The following is a 24,642-nucleotide window of genomic DNA, read 5'->3' as shown; positions in this document are numbered from 1 at the left end:
AAAGAAATGCAGTTAGCCTTCCTGCTGTCAGATCTGGGAGAAAATCCAGGGAGGTGAATTAGAAAAAGGAATGCTCAGGCAATCACTCAATCAATCAATACAAACCAACTTACAGCTCCCTCGTCCTCACCTTGTTGGTGAAATAAGAAGCCAGATAGAAGAGACAGAAGGACAGACCAGCTGCAGGTCTCTTTAAATACATCTGTCACAGCATTTCCCCCGTCCGGGTGAGGAAGATGAGGCACTGGTTCTTCCCGCTGTGATCAACTGGAGACAGTGCTCAGGAAACTGCCACCTGGAGTGGCTGCCATGACAGAGACACGTTGCTCTGTGTTTGCTCCAATAGGCACAAGAACAACCTCCTGAGGCACTGCCTTCTTAAAGGGGCGATGCTCCCTCTTGCCAGAGGAAACCCATTCCAGAGACGAGACACACAGATATGCTCACTCTCCCCACCACCACTTGCACACACACACACACACCTCTTCTTACACTTGTGTGGTTCTCACACTCACGAGACTCTCACACTCCAGCTGACTGTGGAAAATAAATGCCTACAGATTTTAATAGCGAATGATAGCCTTTCCATAGGTTGTTTTTGGGAAACCATCCCAAAACCACCCTTTGGGAATTACATCCCTGCTCTAGAATTCTGTAGCGGTTCAAAAATTATAGAAAAGATCACATTCTCTATTAAGCTTCACACACTTGTCTACATAATGACATAAGGTGGGTTTTTTTTAAATCAGATTAGTTCTATCAAGTTTACATAGCTCAACTGGAAACCCCTTTAACCACCCTTTCACACCTTTAATTCATGCTAGTTGGTGGCCATGTGGCTGTATTCTGACATTCCAAACATCTGAGAAGTTCAAACAGCTACTTTTTTAAAAAACAAAATCCTGCCGCAGAATGTTTCCTTCTTTTCATCCCAAAAATATGGGATTTCCCAAAATAATTACCCCATCTAAGGCCCAGTGTGGGCAAAATTCAGTCATAGCCCAGTGATAGCTTTTCTAGAGAAAAAAAGTGTTGGAGTTCTGTATGTAATGGCCCTGATGGGCCTGAAATGGGAGCATGATCCCACTGTGAAAGGAAGATTCCCATGTTCAAAATGCGGTATGCAGCACTCACTTCTAGCCCTGAAAGAATCCAAGACATCAGACTTTAAAGAAATGACGTTTTTACTTATAGAAAAGCTATGTTAGGTAGCTTTAGACATTTTAACAGCTCCCTCTGAGCCCTGAACCATTGGTTGGACTCATGGGCCTGGACCTACAAAGAGACTTAGGCATTGCAATGCTCAGTGTCACAACACCTAACTTTTAAACTCCTAGAAATCACAGAGATAACACTGCAATTCACAACAGCTGCTTTAGGGATCTGACCTCCCTATACAATGAATGGGGAAAGATAGATGCCATATAATGCTATCCACAAAACCCAGCACACTAGTTGGGGAGCTGCCTAAGCTAGCCAATGGGAGAAGCCAATATTAAGCCCTGTCCCTCTCTCAGATATAGGTACCTAAATCCAGGCTGCAGTAAGGTGCCTATCTTTGCTTAGTGATCCACAAATGGGAACCCGTTTCCTGGAGTTAGATGTCACTGGGCTTGGGGTGCAATACAGACCAGTGAGGGGCTGTGTCACCACATGCCGTGCAACCCTCGGTGCTTTACAATGCTTTGCTACTGTAGCTCCCAGCCTGGGATACTCATAACCAGCCTCTAAGCATGCAGGTCATACCCTAAGTGTCTGTCTGTAAGCTAGATAGCACTGGTTCAGCAGCTCTGACCCAGAAGCCTGTCTACAGCCCCACAGCCCCATGCTGGCTTTCACCAGTCTTGGTTACAATCTGCAAGGTGACGCCAACACACTTCCAGTCCCAAGACTTCCCAAAAACGTGTGTCTACAATATCCAGCCCGCTCCTGGACAGTTCAGTGAAATAATAAGGTTTATTTGTTCCTTTAAAGAAATGAAAGTACATCACAGATTATTACCTTAACTGGAGGTAAATACACCCTTCCCTTTAACCACCACAATGAGTTGGTTTATAATAAAAATAAACACAAATTTATTAACAATAGGACATAGGTTAAGTGATGCCAAGTAAAAGAAATAAAAGTAGAGATAGTTACAAGCAAATAAAAGTGAAAACATGCATCTAAAAGTCTAAAATTTAATCTAGCAAGGTACAGTCTTTGTGCAAGACTGGTTTCTCCCACGAGTCTTCCCTCTTCCCAGCCATGGCTGACTTTCCCTCAGTCAGGACCTTCCACAGAAACACAAGGTGCTGGTTTCCCTTGTCTCCCTATGTGAAAGCTCTTTGTCTCAGCAGGTTTCTCACCTATATTCAGTTCCCAGAGACTTCACACACCCCGCCCCCTTGGTTGAAAGAACCATCTTTCTTGGGTTGCAAGAGCTCTGCCTCCTTGTGTCTGTCTGGTGATGGATGCCAAAGATGGCTTCTGGCTTTGCTTATATCTTCTGAAGTTCAATGAGTTTGCCTCAAGAGGCAGGATGATGTCATGCTGTACTATGCAAATAGGGCTTCCATTGTATTTGCTCACACCTTGATTAATCTTAATAGACAGATAGCTGCCTTCTCTCATATCTAGAAGAGAACCCATCACAGAAATTTAAAGGAGTACTTGTGGCACCTTAGAGACTAACCAATTTATTTGAGCATAAGCTTTCGTGAGCTACAGCTCACTTCACAGAAATTTGTTAGTCTCTAAGGTGCCACAAGTACTCCTTTTCTTGTCACAGACGAAAGCATAATATCATTATGTATCCATATTTCCTCATATATTGTTAACACATACATTTCACAATTATATTAATCACCAGTGTGTCAGAGGCTTTCATAAAACACCTCACTCAATACATTTTTATAATACAGTAATATTGTATACAATCAGTTGATTCAATTACTTATCACATCAGGCTCAGCCCCCCTGTGTTTATAGACTAGTACGCCTTTGCAATGTATTCTTTGAAAATTAAAAACCAGGCCAAGCTTCTCTCCCTGCTGGGGCATAGACACCATGCTGCCTCTTCCACCAGTTGTTAGCTTGATAGCTTTGTTTTGATGAAGTGAGCTGTAGCTCACGAAAGCTCATGCTCAAATAAATTGGTTAGTCTCTAAGGTGCCACAAGTACTCCTTTTCTGTATGTAAATGTACCTTCATTGTCTCTGCCTGATGACCAGGGTGCTGGTCAGAGAAGCAAACACATTCCTTTGTCTAGGGCAGGCCTGTTTAACAACTCCCCCAGTATGCCTAAATTAAACACACTTTAATCCTAATTCTAGCATATATCCATACCTCTTAATACACATGTGCATACGTCATACAAGAATATTAATGATCAGTGAGTTATTGGTTTTCAAATGGTCCCTCATATAAGGCATATTTTTTACAAAGATTATTACAGTAGCATGTTGGGTGTGAGGACTGGGGGCAGTGTTTCTCAAATGCGGCCACTGTGGCCACATGCAGCCACCACAGCCTTTTCTTGTGGCCACAGCCTTCTAGGCAGTGACTGGGGGGGAGGGAAAAGCAGCAGCCCCTCCCCAGGGGCCACCAGCAGTGGTTGGGTCCCACCTCCCTCTGGAGAAGAGACACACAAGCTGGAGGAGCAGGCAGTCAGTGAGTTTCCCACCTTCCCAGGAGTGACGGGGTTGGGCTTCAGCCCTGGGGGGTGGTGGGCACCAGGCTCCAGCCATTGGGCTTCAGCTTCTGTTCCCAGGCCCTGTTCCCTGGATGTGGGGCTTTGGGCTCCATTCCCTGGCTGCATGGTGGCGGGCTCTGACCCCGAACTCACCCCCCCCCCATCACCTCTGGCCCCCGCTGCCTCCCCCAGTGCCCCATCGCCCCTGCTACCTCTGTACCCACCTCCCCATCCAGGGCTTAATTTGTCCCCAAGCTTGCTGGGGCTGAGTAAGTCTGCTGTGAAAAGTGATAGTAACAAACATACAAATATCACTTTTCAGAGCAGACTTACTTATAGCTAGCAAGTCTTTAAAAAACAACAACCCCAAAAAGCAAAAGAAACAACAAGAAAAAACACAAGAATGTTCAAAGCACCTTATTTGTGTTTCTATTCTGTTTTGGTCCAGTAAAGAATAGAGACAACTGTACATTATTCTTATTATTGAGTTGACAAAAAAAAAAAACCAACAACACCCTACATATATAAATTACAATGATTTGGACATGTATATGTGCATATTTATTTGTTTTTCCTAAAGTTAATTAAGTATTTTAGGAAAAATTGTCAGAGCGGCCACCAAAACATTTGTTGTGAGAACCCCTGGCTTATGGTCATAGCACGTAAGCAGTTTCTTGTGTGAATAAGTTGGTGCTAACCTCTCTCCATACAAAAAGGCTTGAGAAGGAGGAACAGAAAACCACCTTATAACTCTTAGCCAAAGGGCAGCAGATATAAGGCACGTGGGGAGGCTAAGCCTCCCCAAATGGGGCAAGAAATGTCGGATTCTGCACACCTCCCTTTGGAAACATGCTAGCCTGCTGCCTTTGGAGTGCCACTGCCCAAAGCGCCAAGCTTTGTGGGGGGTCAGAGAGGAGTGAGCAGGAAGCAAGGGGAGCTTCAGGGGGTGGAAACAAGTGTGGTGCCTTGGGGGAGGGGGTGGAGCATGGGCAGGAAGAGGCAGCAGTGGGGCAGGGCCTTCGGGGAAGAGACTGAGCGAGAGCAGGGCCCCAGGGGGAGGAAGCTGAGCAAGGGTGGGGCCTCAGGACGGAGCCACAAGTGGGTCACGCCCCCCCCCCACACACACACACTTCTACGGAGCTTTCGGCACCCGTGCCCAGCCTCCCCAAACTCAAGAGTCAGGTGCCAAATATGCTCTTAGCCCAGTGGTTAGAGCACTCACCTGGGATGTGCCAAGTCTAATTTCAATCTCCCCACCCCCAGCCTGTCAGAGGATGGGGGAAGATTTGAACAGGGGCCTCCCACCTCTCAGGTACATACTCCATCCACCCAACTATAGGATATTTGATATGGGGCTCCCTCAATCTCTCCTGTTAAAGCTGTTCCACTGTGGCTAAATAATGAAAGAGAGATTGAAGGTTTCCCATGTCCCAGGTGAGTACCCTACCTACCAGGCTACCAATCAGAGTCATTGTCTCTCATGATCTCACTTTCTATCCCAATGACTATTGTCAAGGTTCCTCCCCCACTCTGAACTCTAGGGTACAGATGTGGGGACCTGCATGAAAAACCTCCTAAGCTTATCTTTACCAGCTTAGGTCAAAACTTCCCCAAGGTACAAAATATTACCCCTTGGACAGGCCGCTACCACCACCAAACTAATACTGGTTACTGGGGAAGAGCTGTTTGGACGCGTCCTTCCCCCCAAAATACTTCCCAAAACCCTGCACCCCACTTCCTGGACAAGGTTTGGTAAAAAGCCTCACCAATTTGCCTAGGTGACTACAGACCCAGACCCTTGGATCTTAAGAACAATGAACAATCCTCCCAACACTTGTACCCCCCCTTTCCTGGGAAATGTTGGATAAAAAGCCTCACCAATTTGCATAGGTGACCACAAACCCAAACCCTTGGATCTGAGAACAATGAAAAAGCATTCAGTGTTTTACAAGAAGACTTTTAATAAAAAATAGAAGTAAATAGAAATAAAGAAATCCCCCCTGTAAAATCAGGATGGTATATATCTTACAGGGTAATTAGATTCAAAAACATAGAGAACCCCTCTAGGCAAAACCTTAAGTTACAAAAAAGATACACAGACAGAAATAGTTATTCTATTCAGCACAATTCTTTTCTCAGCCATTTAAAGAAATCATAATCTAACACATACCTAGCTAGATTACTTACTAAAAGTTCTAAGACTCCATTCCTGTTCTGTCCCCGGCCAAGACGACTACAGACAGACACACAAACCCTTTGTTTCTCTCCCTCCTCCCAGCTTTTGAAAGTATCTTGTCTCCTCATTGGTCATTTTGGTCAGGTGCCAGCGAGGTTACCTTTAGCTTCTTAACCCTTTACAGGTGAGAGGAGCTTTCCCCTGGCCAGGAGGGATTTCAAAGGGGTTTACCCTTCCCTTTATATTTATGACACGCCCCCCAAATCTCAGCTAGGGTGAAACACTGGCTGGGATTTCTTCCTGGAGCTCTAGGAAAACAGAGTTAATAAGACACATGCATCTCTAAATATACTACCAAGTACATAAAGACTAACAATATTTTCCACATCTCAAGGACGATTTTAACCAGTTGATTCTGGGAAACTTTCACGGGAGAGTGCATCAGCCACTTTGTTAGAAGCTCCTGAGATGTGTTGGATGTCGAAATCAAAATCTTGGAGAGCTAAACTCCACCGAAGAAGTTTTTTGTTAGTTTCTTTGACGGTGTGAAGCCACTTTAGTGCAGCATGGTCGGTTTGCAGGTGGAAACGCCGTCCCCAAACATATGGGCGTAGCTTTTCCAGAGCGTAGACAATGGCATAACATTCTTTTTCAGTGACTGACCAGTTGCTTTCCCTCTCAGACAGTTTTTTGCTGAGAAACACTACAGGGTGGAATTCTTGATCAGGTCCTTTCTGCATTAAAACTGCTCCCACACCACGCTCGGATGCATCTGTGGTTACTAGGAACGGTTTGTCAAAGTCTGGGGCCCTTAGTACAGGGTCAGACATGAGTGTCGCTTTAAGCTTGTTAAAGGCCTTCTGACACTTTCCGGTCCACTGAACAGCATTTGGCTGTTTCTTTTTGGTTAGGTCTGTCAGTGGGGCAGCGATTTGGCTGTAGTGCGGTACAAATCGTCTGTAATAACCGGCCAAGCCTAAGAAGGATTGAACCTGTTTCTTTGACTTTGGGACAGGCCACTTTTGGATAGCATCCACTTTGGCCTGTAGGGGGCTGATAGTTCCTTGACCCACCTGGTGTCCAAGGTAAGTCACTCTGTTTAGGCCTATTTGACACTTCTTAGCCTTAACAGTTAGTCCTGCCTCCCTTATGCGCTCAAGGACTTTTTGTAGATGTTCCAGGTGGTCTGCCCAGGAATCCGAAAATATGGCCACATCGTCAAGGTAGGCGACTGCATATTCTCCTAATCCCGCTAGGAGACCATCTACAAGTCTTTGGAAAGTGGCGGGTGCATTTCGCAGCCCGAAAGGGAGTACATTAAATTCATACAGCCCGAGATGTGTGATGAAGGCTGACCTTTCCTTGGCAGATTCATCTAGCGGTACCTGCCAGTACCCCTTGGTTAAGTCCAAGGTAGAGATGAACTGGGCCCTTCCCAGTTTCTCTAATAGTTCATCTGTGCGTGGCATGGGATAGTTGTCTGGGCGAGTTACAGCATTTAGCTTACGGTAGTCCACGCAAAAACGTATTTCCCCATCTGGTTTGGGAACTAGAACCACTGGAGATGCCCATGCACTTTCAGAGGGGCGGATTACACCCATCTGTAACATATCCTGGATCTCCCGTTCTATAGCAGTTTTAGCTTGAGGAGACACCCGGTAAGGTTGGACCCTAATTGGGTGAGCATTACCTGTGTCAATGGAGTGGTATGCCCGTTCAGTCAGTCCTGGGGTGGCTGAGAACGTTGGCGCGTAGCTAGTGCACAGCTCCTGGATCTGCTGTCGCTGCATATGCCCAAGGGTCATGGAGAGGTTCACCTCTTCCACACCACCAGCACATTTCCCTTCGTAGTAGACACCTTCAGGCCACTCAGCGTCGTCTCCTCCCTGGGCTGTAAACTGACAAACCTTTAATTCTCTGGAATAAAAGGGCTTTAGAGAATTAATATGATACACCTTAGGCTTTCGGTTGGAGGTGGGGAATGCTATGAGATAATTAACAGCTCCCAGGCGCTCCTGGACCACGAATGGCCCTTCCCACGATGCTTCCATTTTATGGGCCTGGAGCGCCTTTAAGACCATGACCTGGTCTCCTACTTTGAAGGAACGCTCTCTGGCATGTTTATCATACCAGGCTTTTTGCTCTTTTTGAGCATCCTGTAAGTTTTCTCTAGCAAGGGCTAAAGAGGTTCGGAGGGTGGTTTGTAGGTTGGTTACAAAGTCCAGAATGTTAGTTCCTGGAGAAGGTGTAAATCCCTCCCATTGCTGCTTCACCAACTGCAATGGCCCCTTAACCTCACGGCCATATACAAGTTCAAATGGGGAAAACCCTAAACTGGGATGTGGTACAGCTCTGTAGGCAAAGAGCAACTGCTGCAATACTAGGTCCCAATCATTGGAGTGCTCATTTACGAATTTACGTATCATGGCCCCCAAAGTTCCATTAAACTTCTCCACCATGCCATTTGTTTGATGATGGTAAGGAGTGGCAACCAAGTGATTTACCCCATGAGCTTCCCAAAGGTTTTTCATAGTTCCTGCCAGGAAATTAGTCCCTGCATCTGTGAGGATGTCGGAGGGCCAACCTACCCTGGCAAAAATGTCTGCTAGGGCCTGGCACACACTTTTAGCCCTGGTGTTGCTTAGAGCTACTGCTTCCGGCCATCGGGTGGCAAAATCCATGAAAGTCAGTATGTACTGCTTTCCTCTGGGTGTCTTTTTCGGAAAAGGACCCAGAATATCCACAGCTACTCGCTGAAATGGAACTTCAATGATGGGGAGTGGCTGGAGAGGAGCTTTGACCTGGTCTTGGGGTTTTCCCACTCTTTGGCACACCTCACAAGACTGGACATAGGTAGAAACATCCTTGCTCATTCCCTCCCAGTGGAATGACCCCCCCAAACGGTCTTTGGTCCTGTTCACCCCAGCATGGCCACTAGGGTGATCATGGGCTAAGCTCAAGAGCTTGGCCCGGTATTTAGTTGGAACTACCAACTGTCTCTGAGGATGCCAGTCTTCCTGGTGTCCCCCAGAAAGAGTTTCCTTGTATAAAAGTCCTCTTTCTACAACAAACCTGGATCGATTAGAAGAGCTGAGAGGCGGTGGGTTGCTCCGTGCCGCCGTCCAAGCTCTCTGGAGGCTTTCATCTGCTTCCTGTTCGGTCTGGAACTGTTCCCTTGATGCTGGAGACATCAGTTCCTCATGGGATTGTGGACCTAGGCTTGGTCCCTCTGGAAGCGATATAGGGGATGGAGCTGTTTCTGTTGACTGTGAACCGCTCTCCGCTGGTGCACTATGTTGGGATTCAGGCTCCGGCTGAGCCTCTTGTGTAGGGTTATCGGCTGCTGCCAGTTCAGGTTCGGTGGGGCCCTCTGGTGTTGAGGTTGCAAGTACTGGATTCAGTGCTGACACGGGGTCTGGTGTTGGTTGTTTGGCTGGTTCCGGTTCTGGGACTGGTTCCGTCTGGGTCTCTGGGACTGGATCCACTACTGCTGTTGCAGACATTGGCCTGGGGTCCAGGTCCATCACCTCTGACTGGGTCCTGATAGAAGTTTCCGGAACAGAGCTAGGCCTCACGGCTTGTTTAGCCTGGTTGCGGGTGACCATTCCCACCCTCTTGGCCTGCTTCACATGATTGGCCAAGTCTTCCCCCAACAGCATGGGGATGGGATAATCATCATAGACTGCAAAAGTCCACATTCCTGACCAGCCCTTGTACTGGACAGGCAACTTGGCTGTAGGCAAATTGAAAGAGTTGGACTTGAAGGGTTGAATCGTCACTTGGATCTCTGGGTTGATTAAATTGGGGTCCACTAAGGAAGCATGGATAGCTGACACTTGTGCTCCGGTGTCCCTCCACGCGGTGACCTTCTTCCCACCCACACTCACAGTTTCCCTCCGCTCCAAGGGTATCTGGGAGGTATCTGGGCCTGTGGACCTCTGGTGTGATTCCGGTGCAATGAACTGTAATCTGTTGGGGTTCTTCGGGCAGTTGGCCTTTACATGCCCCAGCTCGTTACACTTAAAACATCGTCCAGCTGACGGGTCACTGGGGCGAGGAGGGTTGCTGGAGAACGGGGTGGTGGGACGATAAGGGGTCTGGAGGGTTCTTTGGAAGGTAGGTGGGGCTTTGGGCGGCCCCCGGTAATAGGGTGTGGTCTGGGGTGGTCCCTTCTGGTCTCCGCTCCAACTGCGACCAGTTTTCTTCTTCTCTGCCACCTCCACCCATCTGGCTCCAATCTCTCCTGCCTCAATTACAGTTTTGGGTTTCCCATCTAGGATGTATCTTTCTATTTCCTCAGGAACACCCTCTAAGAATTGTTCCATTTGCATTAGGAAGGGCAAATTTACTGGAGATTCAACACTTGCTCCTGATATCCAGGCATCCCAATGTTTTACAATGTGGTAGGCATGTCGGGTAAATGACATGTCTGGTTTCCACCTTAGGGCTCTGAACCTCCGACGAGACTGCTCGGGTGTTATCCCCATTCTGACTCTCGCCTTGGATTTAAACAGTTCATACTTGTTCATGTGTTCTTTAGGCATTTCAGCTGCCACCCCAGCTAAGGGTCCACTGAGCTGTGGCCTCAGCTCTACCATGTATTGGTCAGTAGAGATGTTGTACCCAAGGCAGGCCCTTTCGAAGTTTTCTAAGAAGGCCTCAGTATCATCACCTGCCTTGTAGGTGGGGAACTTTCTGGGATGGGAAGTGGTACCTGGAGAAGGATTGCTAGGGTTTGTTGGTATATTCTGCTGGGCCTTTATCCTCTCCATCTCCTCCACATGCTTCCTCTCTTTTTCCCTCTCCTCCTCCACATGCTTCCTTGCCTCCATTTCCCTCTTGTGGGCAGCCTCTTGGTGTTGTTCTGCCTCCCTTTCTTGTTCCTTCTTCAGCTGCATGAGTTCTATCTGTCTTTCATGTTCCCTTTGTTTTTCCTCAGCCTGAAATTTGGCTAATTCCAGCTGTAGTCGAGCTGAGGATTTGGCCATTCTAACCTCTCTGTTTTTAACTAACTTTACACCCGAGGTTTAGGAATAAACAAACAAAACTTGGCTGTAAAATTTTGCTGTGCTGGAATAGAATACCTATTCTCTGATAGTGATTGTCAGCCTACAGAAAAAGACAATTCCCTTGTCTCTGCTCTGGGCCCAAATTAAAGCAAAAAACCTCCAACTACTTGGAAACCTGCTTACCCAGCCCAAAGAAAAAAAAATTTCTTTTCAAACCTGTGCTCCTTGTAAAACAAAAAAAAAAAATCAAAATCCTAAAAAAACCCTGCCACTTTTGTCTCCAGGCAAATGGGTAGAGCACACACCCCCTATTTACTTTTAGGAAGAAAAGAAAAAAAACCTCTGGGTTGGAAGACTGTGAATTTCCCTGCAGGAGTTAAGTACCCTGCCTCCAGGCAAAGAAAACCTGCAATTCACAAGATAATCCCCTTTTGTCTCTGCTTGGCCACAAAGCAGAGAGAAACCAAGCTGCTTTCAGTTTCAAAGCTGCTTCTGGACTTCCTAAAAATTCCTTTTTAAAATCTGTATTTCTAGTTCAAAAAATCTCAACTGGATCTCAAAATGATTTCAGGTTAATCCCACCACTGTGCCACCATGTCAAGGTTCCTCCCCCACTCTGAACTCTAGGGTACAGATGTGGGGACCTGCATGAAAAACCTCCTAAGCTTATCTTTACCAGCTTAGGTCAAAACTTCCCCAAGGTACAAAATATTACCCCTTGGACAGGCCGCTACCACCACCAAACTAATACTGGTTACTGGGGAAGAGCTGTTTGGACGCGTCCTTCCCCCCAAAATACTTCCCAAAACCCTGCACCCCACTTCCTGGACAAGGTTTGGTAAAAAGCCTCACCAATTTGCCTAGGTGACTACAGACCCAGACCCTTGGATCTTAAGAACAATGAACAATCCTCCCAACACTTGTACCCCCCCTTTCCTGGGAAATGTTGGATAAAAAGCCTCACCAATTTGCATAGGTGACCACAAACCCAAACCCTTGGATCTGAGAACAATGAAAAAGCATTCAGTGTTTTACAAGAAGACTTTTAATAAAAAATAGAAGTAAATAGAAATAAAGAAATCCCCCCTGTAAAATCAGGATGGTATATATCTTACAGGGTAATTAGATTCAAAAACATAGAGAACCCCTCTAGGCAAAACCTTAAGTTACAAAAAAGATACACAGACAGAAATAGTTATTCTATTCAGCACAATTCTTTTCTCAGCCATTTAAAGAAATCATAATCTAACACATACCTAGCTAGATTACTTACTAAAAGTTCTAAGACTCCATTCCTGTTCTGTCCCCGGCCAAGACGACTACAGACAGACACACAAACCCTTTGTTTCTCTCCCTCCTCCCAGCTTTTGAAAGTATCTCGTCTCCTCATTGGTCATTTTGGTCAGGTGCCAGCGAGGTTACCTTTAGCTTCTTAACCCTTTACAGGTGAGAGGAGCTTTCCCCTGGCCAGGAGGGATTTCAAAGGGGTTTACCCTTCCCTTTATATTTATGACAACTATTAAGCATTTTTCCACAGTGGAGCACTCATTGGGCCAGACAGAAAGAGAGAGAGCACAACTGCAAATAATTCCATAGCCCAGTGATTAGGCCACCCATGTGGGAGATGGGAGGCCCAGGGTTAAGTTCCCCTGTGCCAATTACTCTTTAGTTAGCTTCAGTGTGAGAGACTGAGGGAGCTCTGCCATAGCTTTGTGATTAGAGCCTTTGCTTCCCCTGTGGCAGAGGGGGCAATTAAATTGGGGTCTCCCCAATGCCAGGTGAGTGCTCTAATCCCTGAGCTAAAAGCTACACAGCAAGTACCTTTTACATGTCTTCCTCCAGCTGGACTTTGTAGCTTTATGGAGGCTAAAAGTTGGACTTAGCCACTAAGTCTGGGGTTTAAGCACCTATGTACCTCTGTAGAGGTAATTGGTACCCTGTGGTAACTAAGGCATCTGGCTTCCTAGTTGGAGGGATTGAAGGCACTGTGTCATAAACAAAGTAAATAGTGTCTTGTCAAGGTTTTCTGAGATGAACAGATTAATTCTTATGGCTTCAACACTCATGAGAAATGTAGCCATCTCAAACTCATACCATCATATTGTCCCTCAAATATATGTATGTGTGGGTATATATGCTCATAGCTCAATTGTTTAATGATCTGGTAAGAAGTAGGGGAGACATAAAACAGTAAAGGCACACAAATGTAAATATAAAAATTATTATAATAAATTTCACAGCTGCTATACTTATCACAATATCTTTCTCCTGAAAAAGTTAACCTGTGAAATTCCAAAAGGATTTTGTACCATGTCACATATCCATTATTATATTAAACTACCAGACAGTGCAGTGAGTTCATATGATGTATTAATGCTCGTACTGTTAGAGGATGGTCTTTTGTAGTTCAGAAATAATCATGCTTCTTGCCATATGTATGTTAGACTTTTATTGAAGGTCGCAGAAGTACAGTTCTTACAATCCTTTAATTTTTACTGCTATAGCCTAGTCCTTTAAAAGAGTAATGCATAAATTGATCAGTTGTGCAAACTGGATTCCCAGTCAAAATTACTTTTGTGATATTATGGTTCATCTTAAATGCATCATCCTCTATTTCTCTTATATTGTTCATGGAGAGATCCAAAAGTTCCAAATTAGCTATACTGTCAGTGAATGTTTTTGGTAAGATTTTTATGCCATTACAGCATAAAGTTAACTCAATCAGATTTTGAAGGCCTGAAAAAATGGGTGGAGTGTGGAGACAAGTTTTGTCCAAATGCAGAAACTCTAGTTTAGTATTATTTATGAATAGATTTTTGGGAACATTACCAATACAATTTGCAGATAAATTAAGAACTTCCAGCTGCTCCAACCCTGAAGCGAAGTCAGAAGGCATCTCTGAGAGTAAATTACTAGACAGGTCAAGTTTCCTTAAGGTAAACCTGCTAGCAAACAAGAGAGGTGGAATACTTTGGATTTTATTTTTAGAAATTGAAAAATGTTTTAGGTTGTCGAGGGTTGTGAATATAGCATGTGATATCTCAGTAAAATTATTATAATCTAGCAGCAAGTCATTAAGACTCTTCAGCTTGTCAAACAAACTCTCAGGCAAATGACTTATTTCATTGTGGGACAGAACAAGGATCTTAAGGTTATGAATGGGATCAAAAACTCCCTCTGGTATGGTGGGGAGATGGTTACCAGCCAGCATTAAGGTATCAAGCTGGGAAAGCCCCACAAACATGGATGCAAGCATCTTCAGCCTGTTATTGGAGAGGTCCAGATAGGTGAGATTTTCTAAGGAGATGAAAATTGTACTGTCCAGAAGACCCAATCTGTTTTCAGCTAAGTTTAACCAAACCAGTTTCTTTGTGTTCCTGAACAAGTTTGATGGCAAGTCTGTGAAATTGTTCCCAGAGAGATCCAGAGAGAGGATGCTCTTGCTGATATTGTCAAAAGAGTCATTCTGAAGTGACAGCTTGTTGTTGGCTAAACCAAGGAATGTGAGATTGAGAAGGTGCTGAAACACTCCTGGAGAAATGAGGGTTAAATGGTTGTCGTTCAAGATCAATGTTTCTGTTTTTTGAGCGATACCATGTGGAACTTCATATAAACTGGCACAGCGGCAATCCATTAGAGAAGGGGTACATAAACACTTCTGGGGGCAGTCTGGCAGTGAAAAGACATATCCAAAGAGCAGCAGAAATAGCACAGGGATCATTATTACAGCCTGCAGGGAACACAGAGGAGAAAAGGGAACAAATCAACCAATAAATGTGAGCTCCTTCATTTGGGTGTGGTTTTATTTCTAATAAATAAGGCTATATAGTGACGATTTTTCATCTACATCTCAACAACATTGCCAGTCATTTTCCGTAACTAAAACCACCCTTTGACAGCATTTAGTGTTTACCTGTTCCTGATCAGGGATGTTTCAGACAGTGCTGCTAAACCTGCCACCACAGAATTCTTAAGGGCTCATGCCACACCTGGCTGAAATGCCAAAGTGGGGCCAAAGTCTCTGGTGCTACTGTAATCCCCTCGTGGAGCTCTCTCCCAGCGCTTGCACACGACCACACTCACACTTCAATGTGCCACTGTGGAAGCGTTCCCGTGACAGCGCTTTGAAGTTTCCAGTGTAGCCATGCCCTTATACCCACATAACTACATGGCTTTAAATTCACATATCCATATAAAAACACTGTGTAGACAACCCCTTTTACATTCTCATGATATTCTTTGACTCCCATATTTTTCTTTCCCTCTACGTATGCATAACTTTCATTGCCATCCATGGGACTTCTGTATATGTAGAGGAGACATAGAACTGAGATCCATTATGTAACTCAGAGGCAGAATTTTGCAGTATTCCCATATTTTGACAAGGTACAAAAGGCATTGACTACAATATGAAATGAAAGTTAACAGTCTGACTCCTGTCTACATGTAACCACTAAATTTCAACTTAGGAGATGTGCTGTGTTTTCTCTGAAAATTTAAAGGTGACTTACAAAGTGGCGAAGAAAAAGTTTGCATCCATATTTTTTGTGTGTGTGCTTGTTTATGATGTATCAAAAAAGCCTAAAATGTTGACTAAGATATTTTTAAGTGCTGGTTTTTTTCTGCCCTTTTTTTTTTTTTTTTTACATTAGAAATTCATGTATTGTCTACTCTGTTTTTCTTGGAAAACTTTCTGGATGACTGAAGAATTAGTGAGATTGATCTCACAAGGAAGAATAGAATGAAATATTAGCAACTGAGAAGAAATTTTTAACCAGACTTTTCTATAACTTCTTTTTTTTTAAGTTTTTCTTAATATGTATTTAACTCAAACAACTGGCAAACAGCTGGTGAAATATTCAAACACACATCTACAACTGAAGGATACGAAAGTTCCCTGTACAATTCTATGATTCTCCAAACAGTTCTCCAGTAAAAATAGTAAGGACAAGCTTTATATTTCTAAGATAAGAAATAAGATTTTTTTCCTTTTAAATAAGCAAAGCAAAACCAAAAACCTTTCAGAGCTTCTTAGATCATAAAGCAGTAATAAAAAGGGTACAATGCCATTTTAAAAAATTTAATTTGCAGGTCACCTTTAAGAAAACAAGAAAAAAATCACCCAATTTCGTTGACAACAGATAAGCAGGATAAAAGAACTAAAACTGAGTACATTTGTGTCTAATTTTAGACAAATCAAAATAAGCATTGTACAAGTTCAAAAGCGAGTTAATATCAGTTTATAACAAAATAGTTCTAAGCAAATGGCCAATATACTCAACCTGAAATGTTCCTGTGTGTTCCTTCAGCAGTCTGAGAAATGTAACCAAAACTAATTTCACAAACTGTAGCTTTCATTGCTTAACTTATGTTTGTTGGCTTAATTTGTTTATTGAGTAAGACTTCCCAGAAGAAAAAAAAAAAAAAAGGATGATGACGAAACACAAGAAAACTGTAAACACCTAAATTTTACAACACTGTTTAGATACTACAGTGATTGGTGCTCTGTAAAAACTTTAGTCAAGTAGAAAAACAATAAAGGATCTGTCCCACCTTGCCATGATTAGCAGTCAGCCTTTTGTTATAAGCATGTTTGGACGACATTCTTGCAAACTCATACCTGTGACTGGACCTTGGGCCTGCACAGAACCCTATTTTGTGGGGGCTGTGTACAGGTGCACAATAGGGTTGCCAACTTTCTAATGGCACAAACCCAAACACCTTGCCCTGCCCCCTGCTCCACCACCGCCCTGAGGCCCCACCCCTGCCCTGAGGCTCCGCCCCCACTTGCTGCATCCTCCCTCCCTCTGTCGCTCTCTCTCCCCGACCCTCAGTCACTTTCACCAGACTGGGACGGGCATTGGGGTGCGGGAGGGGGCTGAGGGCTCTGGCTGGGAGTGTGGGCTCTGAGGTGCGGCCAGGGATGAGGAGTTTCAGGTTAAGGACGGGGCTCCGGGCTGGGACAGGGGGTTGTGGTGTGGGGGTGGGTGAGGGCTCCAGCTGGGGGTATGGGCTCTGAGGTGGGACTGGAGGTGAGGGGTTTGAGTTTCAGGAGGGGGCTCAAGGACCAGAACTGGTGCAGGGGGTTGGTGTGTTGGGGGGCATATGGGGTGTGGGCTCCAAGAGGGAGTTTGGGTGCAGGAGGGGACCCCAGGCTGGGGCAGGGGTTTGGGGGACGGGGTCCCAGCAGCACTTACCGTGGCTCCCAGGAAGGGGCCACCAGGTCCTTGCAGCCCATAGGTGCACGGGTGGCCAGGGAGGCTCTGCACGCTGCCCTCGTGCCTGCAGTTCCTGGCTCCCGACCAATGGGAGCTGCGGAGCTGACCATTGGGGTGGGGTCAGTGCACGGCGCCCCCCGGCTGCCCAAGCACCTAGGGGCTGCAAGGACCTGGCAGCCGTTTCCAGGAGCCACATGGAGCTAGGGCAGGCACAGAACCTGCGTTAGCCCTGGGGCCCTGCTGCACCGCCAACTGGACTTTAACAGCTCAGTTGGCAATGCCAACTGGAGCCACCAGGGTCCCTTTCAACCAGGCTTTCTGGTCGAAAACTGGACGCTGGCAACCCTAGTTGACAGGTCCACCCATGCATATAAGCTTGCAGCACTGGAGCCCTAGTTTCATAACACAGGACAAACAAAGTAGCACAAACACAGGAATAGTAAATATAGCCTAGATATGGACACCTGCATGCCACAGTGACAGATGCATGAGAGATGCCTAGCTAGATTACACTGCAGATCAGCTATGCAACATATGGAAATATTGATTTAAAGAGGTCAAAATATTGTTTTAAGGAAGTCAAATCTGTTTACTGAAGACAAAATGTCCTTTTTATTAGGCCATCGATTCAACATGAATGACTTTTAATGTACCAAGAAAGATTAAGATAATTTTACACTGGTATCTATGAAAACAGTATAGTGAGTAAGTGATTAAAATATATTTGATTGCTGATATAATGATGTATCTTTAGCTCATGTAAGGTGAATTCGGAGTCTCTCTTTCTGCAATAATTTGTTAAGCTCCAATCCTTCAAACCCTTATGCTCAAGGTTAATTTTATTACCATGAGTAGACATTGTGGGATGGTTGTAAAGTTAAGCATGTGCATAAATGTTTTGAAGGTTCAGGGCTTTAGTGGTATGTTGTAATATAAAAACTAGAAATGACAGATCAAAATCAGATCCTCCTCTCTGTCTTTGCATTTTATATTATTTTATTTTCTGTAGTTACAGTTGTACAGAGAATTTGCATGTTTCAATTTTTTTTGCATCCTTATCTAACGGTGACCATGATGACATCTCACATCTTCTACAATATGCTGTGTCTTTTGTCAAGGACCTGATGCAATGACATATTAAACTGAAAGATTAAAAAAACAAATTGAACAAAGTTTTCAATAAATACCTGAGAAATATCAATATCAAAAGGAATACCACTTGTATGTCATCTTTCCACAGGATGTCACAATAAATAAAAAATAACAATTAAAACATTGTACATTTATATAGCAGAACTTTTCATCACAAAGGATTCTGAAGTTTTGCACAAACTAGACATGTAAACCAACTGCATTTACTTTGGGGATGAAAACTACCTGCCAAATAGTGCATAGTATACTGCACAAAAAGGGATGAAAGAATACTTTTTTTGGCCAAGAACAGCAATATCTTACTTATGAAAAGTGCCTCTGTCGAATGACTGAACTAACCCTGCAGAATTGAAACCTGAGGCTAGGGTGACCAGATGTCCCGATTTTATAGGGACAGTCCCGATATTTGGGGATTTTTCTTATATAGGCTCCTATTACCCCCCGCGCTCTGTCCCGATTTTTCACACTTGCTATCTGGTCATCCAACCTGAGGCTTCAAGGAATCTATATATTCCAGATATATCAATCTAAGCCATGAAAACTTTATTCCAACAGAGCCTGAGTCTTGGATAATCCACCTAGTGCTCGGGCATGTGTTAAGAATGAGGATGGGAACTTGCATAAATGCTGTTCATAATGACTATGTTAAATAATAGGTTCCATCTCTTTACATCTATTGCTAAATGTCACGAGAAATACTAGTGGAAGTCTTCTTAAGATATTTTAAAATTTATTATTATTAGGAAATGTTAATGTGCGGCAAGGTCCTCCATTTATTTCTCATTTTACAGAACATCACCTCTTGTTAACACAACTAAGAGGTCAAAGGCCATCTATGTCAATGGAATTCTCTCCATTGGGCCAAAGAGAGCATGTATGAGACTGACTCTGTAGCCTGGTGGTTTGGACAACCATGTGGGAGGTGAGAAACCCGGGATCAAGTTCCCCTGTGCTAATCACTCTTTAGTTATTGCTACACAGTGGAACAGCTTGAACAGGAGAAGTTGAAGAAATCCCGCACCAGACTATCTTGTAGCTAAGTGGTTGGGGCTACCTCCTTAGAGGTAGGAGACAATTGTTCAGATTCATTCTTCCCACGTCTAGCAGAGGGGGGGAATTGAACCTGGACCTGCCACATCCTGGGTGAGTGCTCTAACTACTGAGCTAAAAGTTACGAAGTGGAAGGGGTAGCATCTCCTCTGACAGCCATTTTGTGTGACATGAGGCAGCCCCTTAACTCATTCTTACAAGAAATGATTTGGGCACCTAAGCTGCCTGACTCCAGGAGAGGGGTTCCCAGTTGTGGAGTGCCAGCAGAGATTAACATCTTCCTGCAACCTGGGCGTAGGCATCTATCTCTGAGAGAGGGACAGCACTTTAGGACACATCCTTCTCCTCAAAAAGAAAAGGAGTACTTGTGGCACCTTAGAGACTAACCAATTTATTTGAGCATGAGCTCTCACGAAAGCTCATGCTCAAATAAATTGGTTAGTCTCTAAGGTGCCACAAGTACTCCTTTTCTTTTTGTGAATACAGACTAACACGGCTGTTACTCTGAAACCTATCCTTCTCCTCAGCATCTCTGTTGGTTAGCTTAGGCGGCTCTCCTAAGGCACATTCTAAGGCACCTATCTCTCCCCATTCATTGTGATAGGAGCCATAAATTGAAAAGGCGGCTCTCCTAAGGCACATTCTAAGACACCTATCTCTCCCCATTCATTGTGATAGGAGCCATAAATTGAAAAGAAGCTTCTCCGCTCTTGTTCACCACAGCTGTTGCCAAATAAGTCAAGATGTTAAATAAGTTAGCGTAGATTTTCATTTTGTTAAACTATAAAAATCAATTGCATTATTTCTGCCAGCCTTGGAGGAAAGCCACGTTTTGTGATAGGAACACTTTTAATGTTTTACTTGTAAACATCATGGAAAGAAAGATGTCACATTGTCAAGCCAGTTTCTCCTATTAATTCATTTAAGCAATGACAGTTTATGGGTAATTGATCCAAAGGAAGTGTGATGCTTTAAAACAGCGGTCCCAAACTTTTGACGGTAACGCCCCCCTCCCACCCCCCACTCCCAGGACCTGGGGCCGGGAGCAGGGCCATGGCTCCGAGGTGTGGGGGGGAGGGGAGAGACACGGAGAGGGGCAAAGGGGCCAGGCTGGGGCTGCAGGGGCTGGTGGGTCTGAGGCTGGGAGTGGGGTTGTGGCCAGGGGCCACAGCTGGGGGCGGGGGCGGGAGCAGGAGCAGAGTGACAGCCAGGCTGCAGTGGAGGCCAGCAGCCGGGCCAGCGGCTAGGTGCGGCTCTGCTCTCAGCCTTGCCCTCAGCCTCAGCCTTGGGCCGGGAACGGAGCCGTGTCCAGAGGCTGAGGCTAGGGGCAGGAGCAGAGCAGAGCTGGGAGCAGGGAGGGACTGGGTGGTGCTCCCTCTCTGCTCCCATGGGGGCTGGCCTAGGCCCCACCGCACCCCCCAGGATGTTCCTACATGCCCCCCTAGGGGGCGCGCCCCACGCTTTGGGGACCTTTGCTTCGAAAGGATCTATAAGCATGGTAGTCTGTCTTTCAGAGGACAACTTTCTGTTCCCATCCTCTCGCAAATACTTGCTTTATATTATATATTGATTACTTTATACCAGGGATGGGCAACCTGCTGCCCACATGCAGCCCATCAGGGGTAATCTGCTGTCGGACCACAGGCACGGCCGCCCATAGCTGCCAGTGGCCGCGGTTTGCCGTTCCTGGCCAACAGGAGCTGCTTTATACGCTAATGTCAACCAACATTTTCCAACCTGTATTTCCCTAAACAGAAACAGTCTCATTTTTCAAAAGTGCTGAGCACCTGCAGCTCCTATTGAATTAATTGGCATTTTGTGGGTGCCCAGCACCTCTGAAAATCAAGCTATTTTAATGTTGGTGATAACTAAGGATTTAGGATCCTAACTTTAGTCTTACAGCCATTCTTACATTCTGTCATCAGCAAGGCACCTCACATCTATGCCAGCAACTGGAAGGGAAATGGCATAGGAGCCACTTTAGTGGGAAACTGCCAAAGGCTGAGGAAGCTGGCTTTAGAGTGCATAGTGCCATAAATTTGTCACAGTGTACCTGAGAATCAATCCCTTTTTGATAGATAACTATTCCCAGGAAAAGGAGTTTTTATTTAAATATTTTCCTTCTGAGTCTACATCTACCAAATGGCTATTTTTAATTTGTGATTCCTGGTGAGTTTGATTTATGGGGTCAGTGAGAAGTGAGTTATTTTGTGTTCTTGGTCTTATCTCTTTTTCTTCTCTGGGTCATTTCCCTTTCCTTTAGTTAGAAAGCTGATATTCCTATTTTTGCTTATTAGCAAAGCTCTCCTCTTGTGTTTTTGTACCTTTATAAGCATATTGTTATCTGTTTTCCCAATTACTTTTATTTGTTCATTTCTTTGGATTAGGGTTCCTGATCTGTGATATTTAGTTCAGATAAACAATTTTTTTGCTCATTCTCTCAATGTTAGAGTTGTTTTGTGTGTGTAGTGAGCTGTAGCTCACAAAAGCTTATGCTCAAATACATTTGTTAGTCTCTAAGGTGCCACAAGTCCTCCTTTTCTTCTAACTTGCTGAATAACCTTTCCTAAATTCTATTAATTCCAAATCCTTTCTCGCCCTTGCAGTTGTGAAGGAAGTCTAAAACATGACCTGGAAGGCTCAAAAACTGGAAGACAAAAAGAACCCAAAAGTATTCTCTTTTTAAAAAAAAAATCTCATGAATTTTTAAGCCGATCCCATCCTTGAGGCCTGACTCATGATTTTTGAATTCTGAGCGTTGTTTCAGTCTTCCACTGGGTGATGAGAGTAGCTCTTGTAGACTTTTTGGCATATAGGGACAAGGCAAGGGCCTGGAGAGACGATAACTGTCCCCCGCCCAGTACTGAGGGATAGATTTCCATGGCAGGCTCGAGGGGAAGGGCAGCTCGCAGGGAGGGGGGCACAGGGCGGTGCTGAGCAGTGGGAAGTGGAACGTCGGTGACATCACCCTCAGTAGGCGCGTCAGAACAACGGAAGTACTTTCCCCCGACCAATGGGAAGTCTGATCTGAAGGTCACGGGGAGAGGGAAGTGGGGAGAAGCCGGAAGTGCTGGTTTCATTGTGTGTCTGACGCTGGTGACAGCTGCCCGGATTTCAGCCCCGCCGCCGCGCCTCGTTCTCTGTCGCCGCCGCTTTCCTCGCGCGCCGTGTCTGTCTCCCGCCCGCCGCCGCTTTCCTCGCGCGCCGTGTCTGTCTCCCGCCCGCCGCCCCGCTCTCTGGATGTGCAGATGGATCCGGTAGGAGTCGCCGCCGCCGCCCCCGAGACCGGCCCAGGCCCCGCCTGGCAGAGCAAGGTGAGGGGAGGTACCGTGAGGGGCTCCCGCGGCCGGCGAAGGTCCCGTTCTGAGTCCCCTTCCCGGCGGGAGGCGCTGCCCCAGGGGTTTCTGCTGCGTGCCGGGGGGAGGAGCCGCAGATGGGTCACCGCAGGCGGCGGCTCCGGGCTCCGCTTCCCGCCCCCAGCTAGCGCGGCCGGTTTGGCCGACCGCCCCCAGCCCAGGGCTGACCCAGACCCCGCGGGGGAGGGGGGCACAGCCTCCTTGTAGGGCGCGCGGAGGGCAGCAGAGACGGCTCCGGGCCTCAGACAGTTCCTAGTGCTGGTGTTTCCAGTGTCCCTCCCTGAGCTGCGCCAAAGCTGCTCTTCCTCTCCGGGGACGAGTGAGATTTTAGTCTCACAGACTGTAGGGGCAGACGGGACTATCACGGCGTTGGACTAGATGACCTCCTGAGGCCCCTTCCAACCCTGATATTCTGTGGTTCTGTGATCATTTAGTCTGGCCTCCTGCACATCACAGGCCACAGAACCTCACCCCTTCCTGTAATAGACCCATAACCTCTGGCTGGGTCACTTAAGTCCTCAAATCTGTTGCCTAGGGAGGTGGTGGAATCTCCTTCCTTAGAAGTTTTTAAGGTCAGGCTTGACAAAGCCCTGGCTGGGATGATTTAATTGGGGATGGGTCCTGCTTTTGAGCAGGGGGTTGGACTAGATGACCTCCTGACGTCCCTTCCAACCCTGATATTCTATGATTCTATGAAATCTTCATTTAAAGACTTCAGGTTATAGAGAATCCACCATATCCTCTAGTTCAGACCAGTGAGTGACCTGTGCCCTACTTTACAGAGGAAGGTAAAAAACCTCCAGGGTTTCTGTCAATCTGACCTGGGGGAAATTCCTTCCTGACCCCAAATACGGTGAGCTGTTAGACCCTGAGTATGTAAGCAGGACCCACGAGCCAGATGTGGGAAAGAATTTTCTATAGTAACTTGAAGCCCTCCCGTTCTGTAGCCATTGGAGATATTTATTGATAGCAGTCATGGGTAGGCCACATACTATTGTAGGCAATATCATCATACTATTTCCTCCAAAAATTTATCAAGCTCAGTCTTGAAACAGGTGAGGGTTTTTTTTACCTCCACTGCTTCCCTTGGATAACTGTTCCAGAACTTCACTGTTTTGGTGGTTAGAAATTTTCATCTGACTTTGAGCATAAACTTACTGATGGCTAGGTTATGTCCATTTGTTCTTATGCCAACATTGGTCCTTTACTTAAATAACTCATCTCATTCCTTTGTGTTTACTCGTCTAATGTATTTATAGAGAGAAATCATATCTCTCCTGAGCTTTTGTTATGTTAGGTAAATAAGCCAAACTTTTTAAGACTACTCTCGTAAGGTAGGTGGTTCTTGTCTCTGATCATTCTAGTAGCCCTTCTCTCCACCTGTTCCAGTTTAAATTAATCTTTCTTAAATGTGGGAACTAGGAAGGAAACACCACAACAAAGTTAAACAATAGGCTTTTGCTAGGCTTGCCTTCAATCTGTGTGGGGAGAAGCGGGGAAGGTATTACATGTTGCATTTGTGAGTTTGTATCTGGGAAGCTCAGATCTGCACTACCCAGAACAAAGACCATCATGACAGGTAGCAAAAGACACCATGGTCCTGGGGAAAGGTCTGAGAACCAGGAGCTTCTGTGTCCTAACTGTTGCAAGTCACTTTTCACTTCTCTTCTCATGTCTAATGCAGTAGGGTTCAAACTGGATTCATGTTTGCATGGTGCTTTGAATGTGCTAAGTGCCATGTAAGTACTAAGCATGACCACATTTACCAATAGATCCATTTGGTACTTGAGTTAAAATTTGGCATGCCAATGGTAGAGTCCATTTTAGATGAACATATGCTATACCTTGCCATTACTGTGTATCTGCTCTGATGGAATTATTAAACTGTTCCCTCACAGAAGTGGTGAAATTTAGCATTGGGATCCACTTTCAGGTGCCAGGAGAGAACTAGAACTTGGCTCGAACCTGCTGGTGTAGCCTAAAGTAGGACATCTAACTGTGACAGACA

General features: G+C 45.4%; 3 protein-coding genes across 3 annotated transcripts in view; 1 reads left to right on the top strand and 2 right to left on the bottom strand.

Annotated features, from left to right (window-relative positions):
• The window catches only part of TMEM241 (transmembrane protein 241), a 95,260-nt gene extending 94,933 nt beyond the window's left edge, over positions 1–327 (bottom strand). Inside the window, exon 1 of the mRNA XM_084620441.1 lies at positions 131–327. Within this exon, the coding sequence (XP_084476567.1) occupies positions 131–202 (72 nt within the window). The 5' untranslated portion in view covers positions 203–327. The remainder of the gene's footprint in view (positions 1–130) is intronic.
• Positions 328–13,133: 12,806 nt separating this feature from the next.
• On the bottom strand, positions 13,134–16,179 carry LOC311515321 (uncharacterized protein). Its single transcript, XM_084618311.1, has 2 exons — positions 16,141–16,179; positions 13,134–14,588 (listed from the first exon to the last, which is right to left on the bottom strand). Exon 2 carries the CDS (start codon positions 14,577–14,579, stop codon positions 13,344–13,346), a length of 1,236 nt encoding a protein of 411 aa, XP_084474437.1. The 5' UTR covers positions 14,580–14,588; positions 16,141–16,179; the 3' UTR covers positions 13,134–13,343.
• A 6,157-nt stretch (positions 16,180–22,336) lies between these two features.
• Positions 22,337–24,642, top strand: part of RIOK3 (RIO kinase 3) — a 20,568-nt gene continuing 18,262 nt past the window's right edge. Inside the window, exon 1 of the mRNA XM_084621453.1 lies at positions 22,337–22,592. Coding sequence (XP_084477579.1) covers positions 22,527–22,592 — 66 coding nt within the window. The 5' untranslated portion in view covers positions 22,337–22,526. The remainder of the gene's footprint in view (positions 22,593–24,642) is intronic.

This window comes from Lepidochelys olivacea (assembly GCF_965140295.1).
Source record: "Lepidochelys olivacea isolate rLepOli2 genome assembly, chromosome: 2".
In the NCBI taxonomy this organism is placed as follows: Eukaryota; Metazoa; Chordata; order Testudines; family Cheloniidae; genus Lepidochelys; species Lepidochelys olivacea.
Note: the sequence above shows the minus strand (reverse complement) of the source record. Positions and strands in the feature narration are given on the sequence as shown.

What these genes read in the sequence shown, in the direction of transcription:
- LOC311515321 (XM_084618311.1), bottom strand. Translation starts at nt 14,579, where the DNA reads ATGATCCCTGTGCTATTTCTGCTGCTCTTTGGATATGTCTTTTCACTG.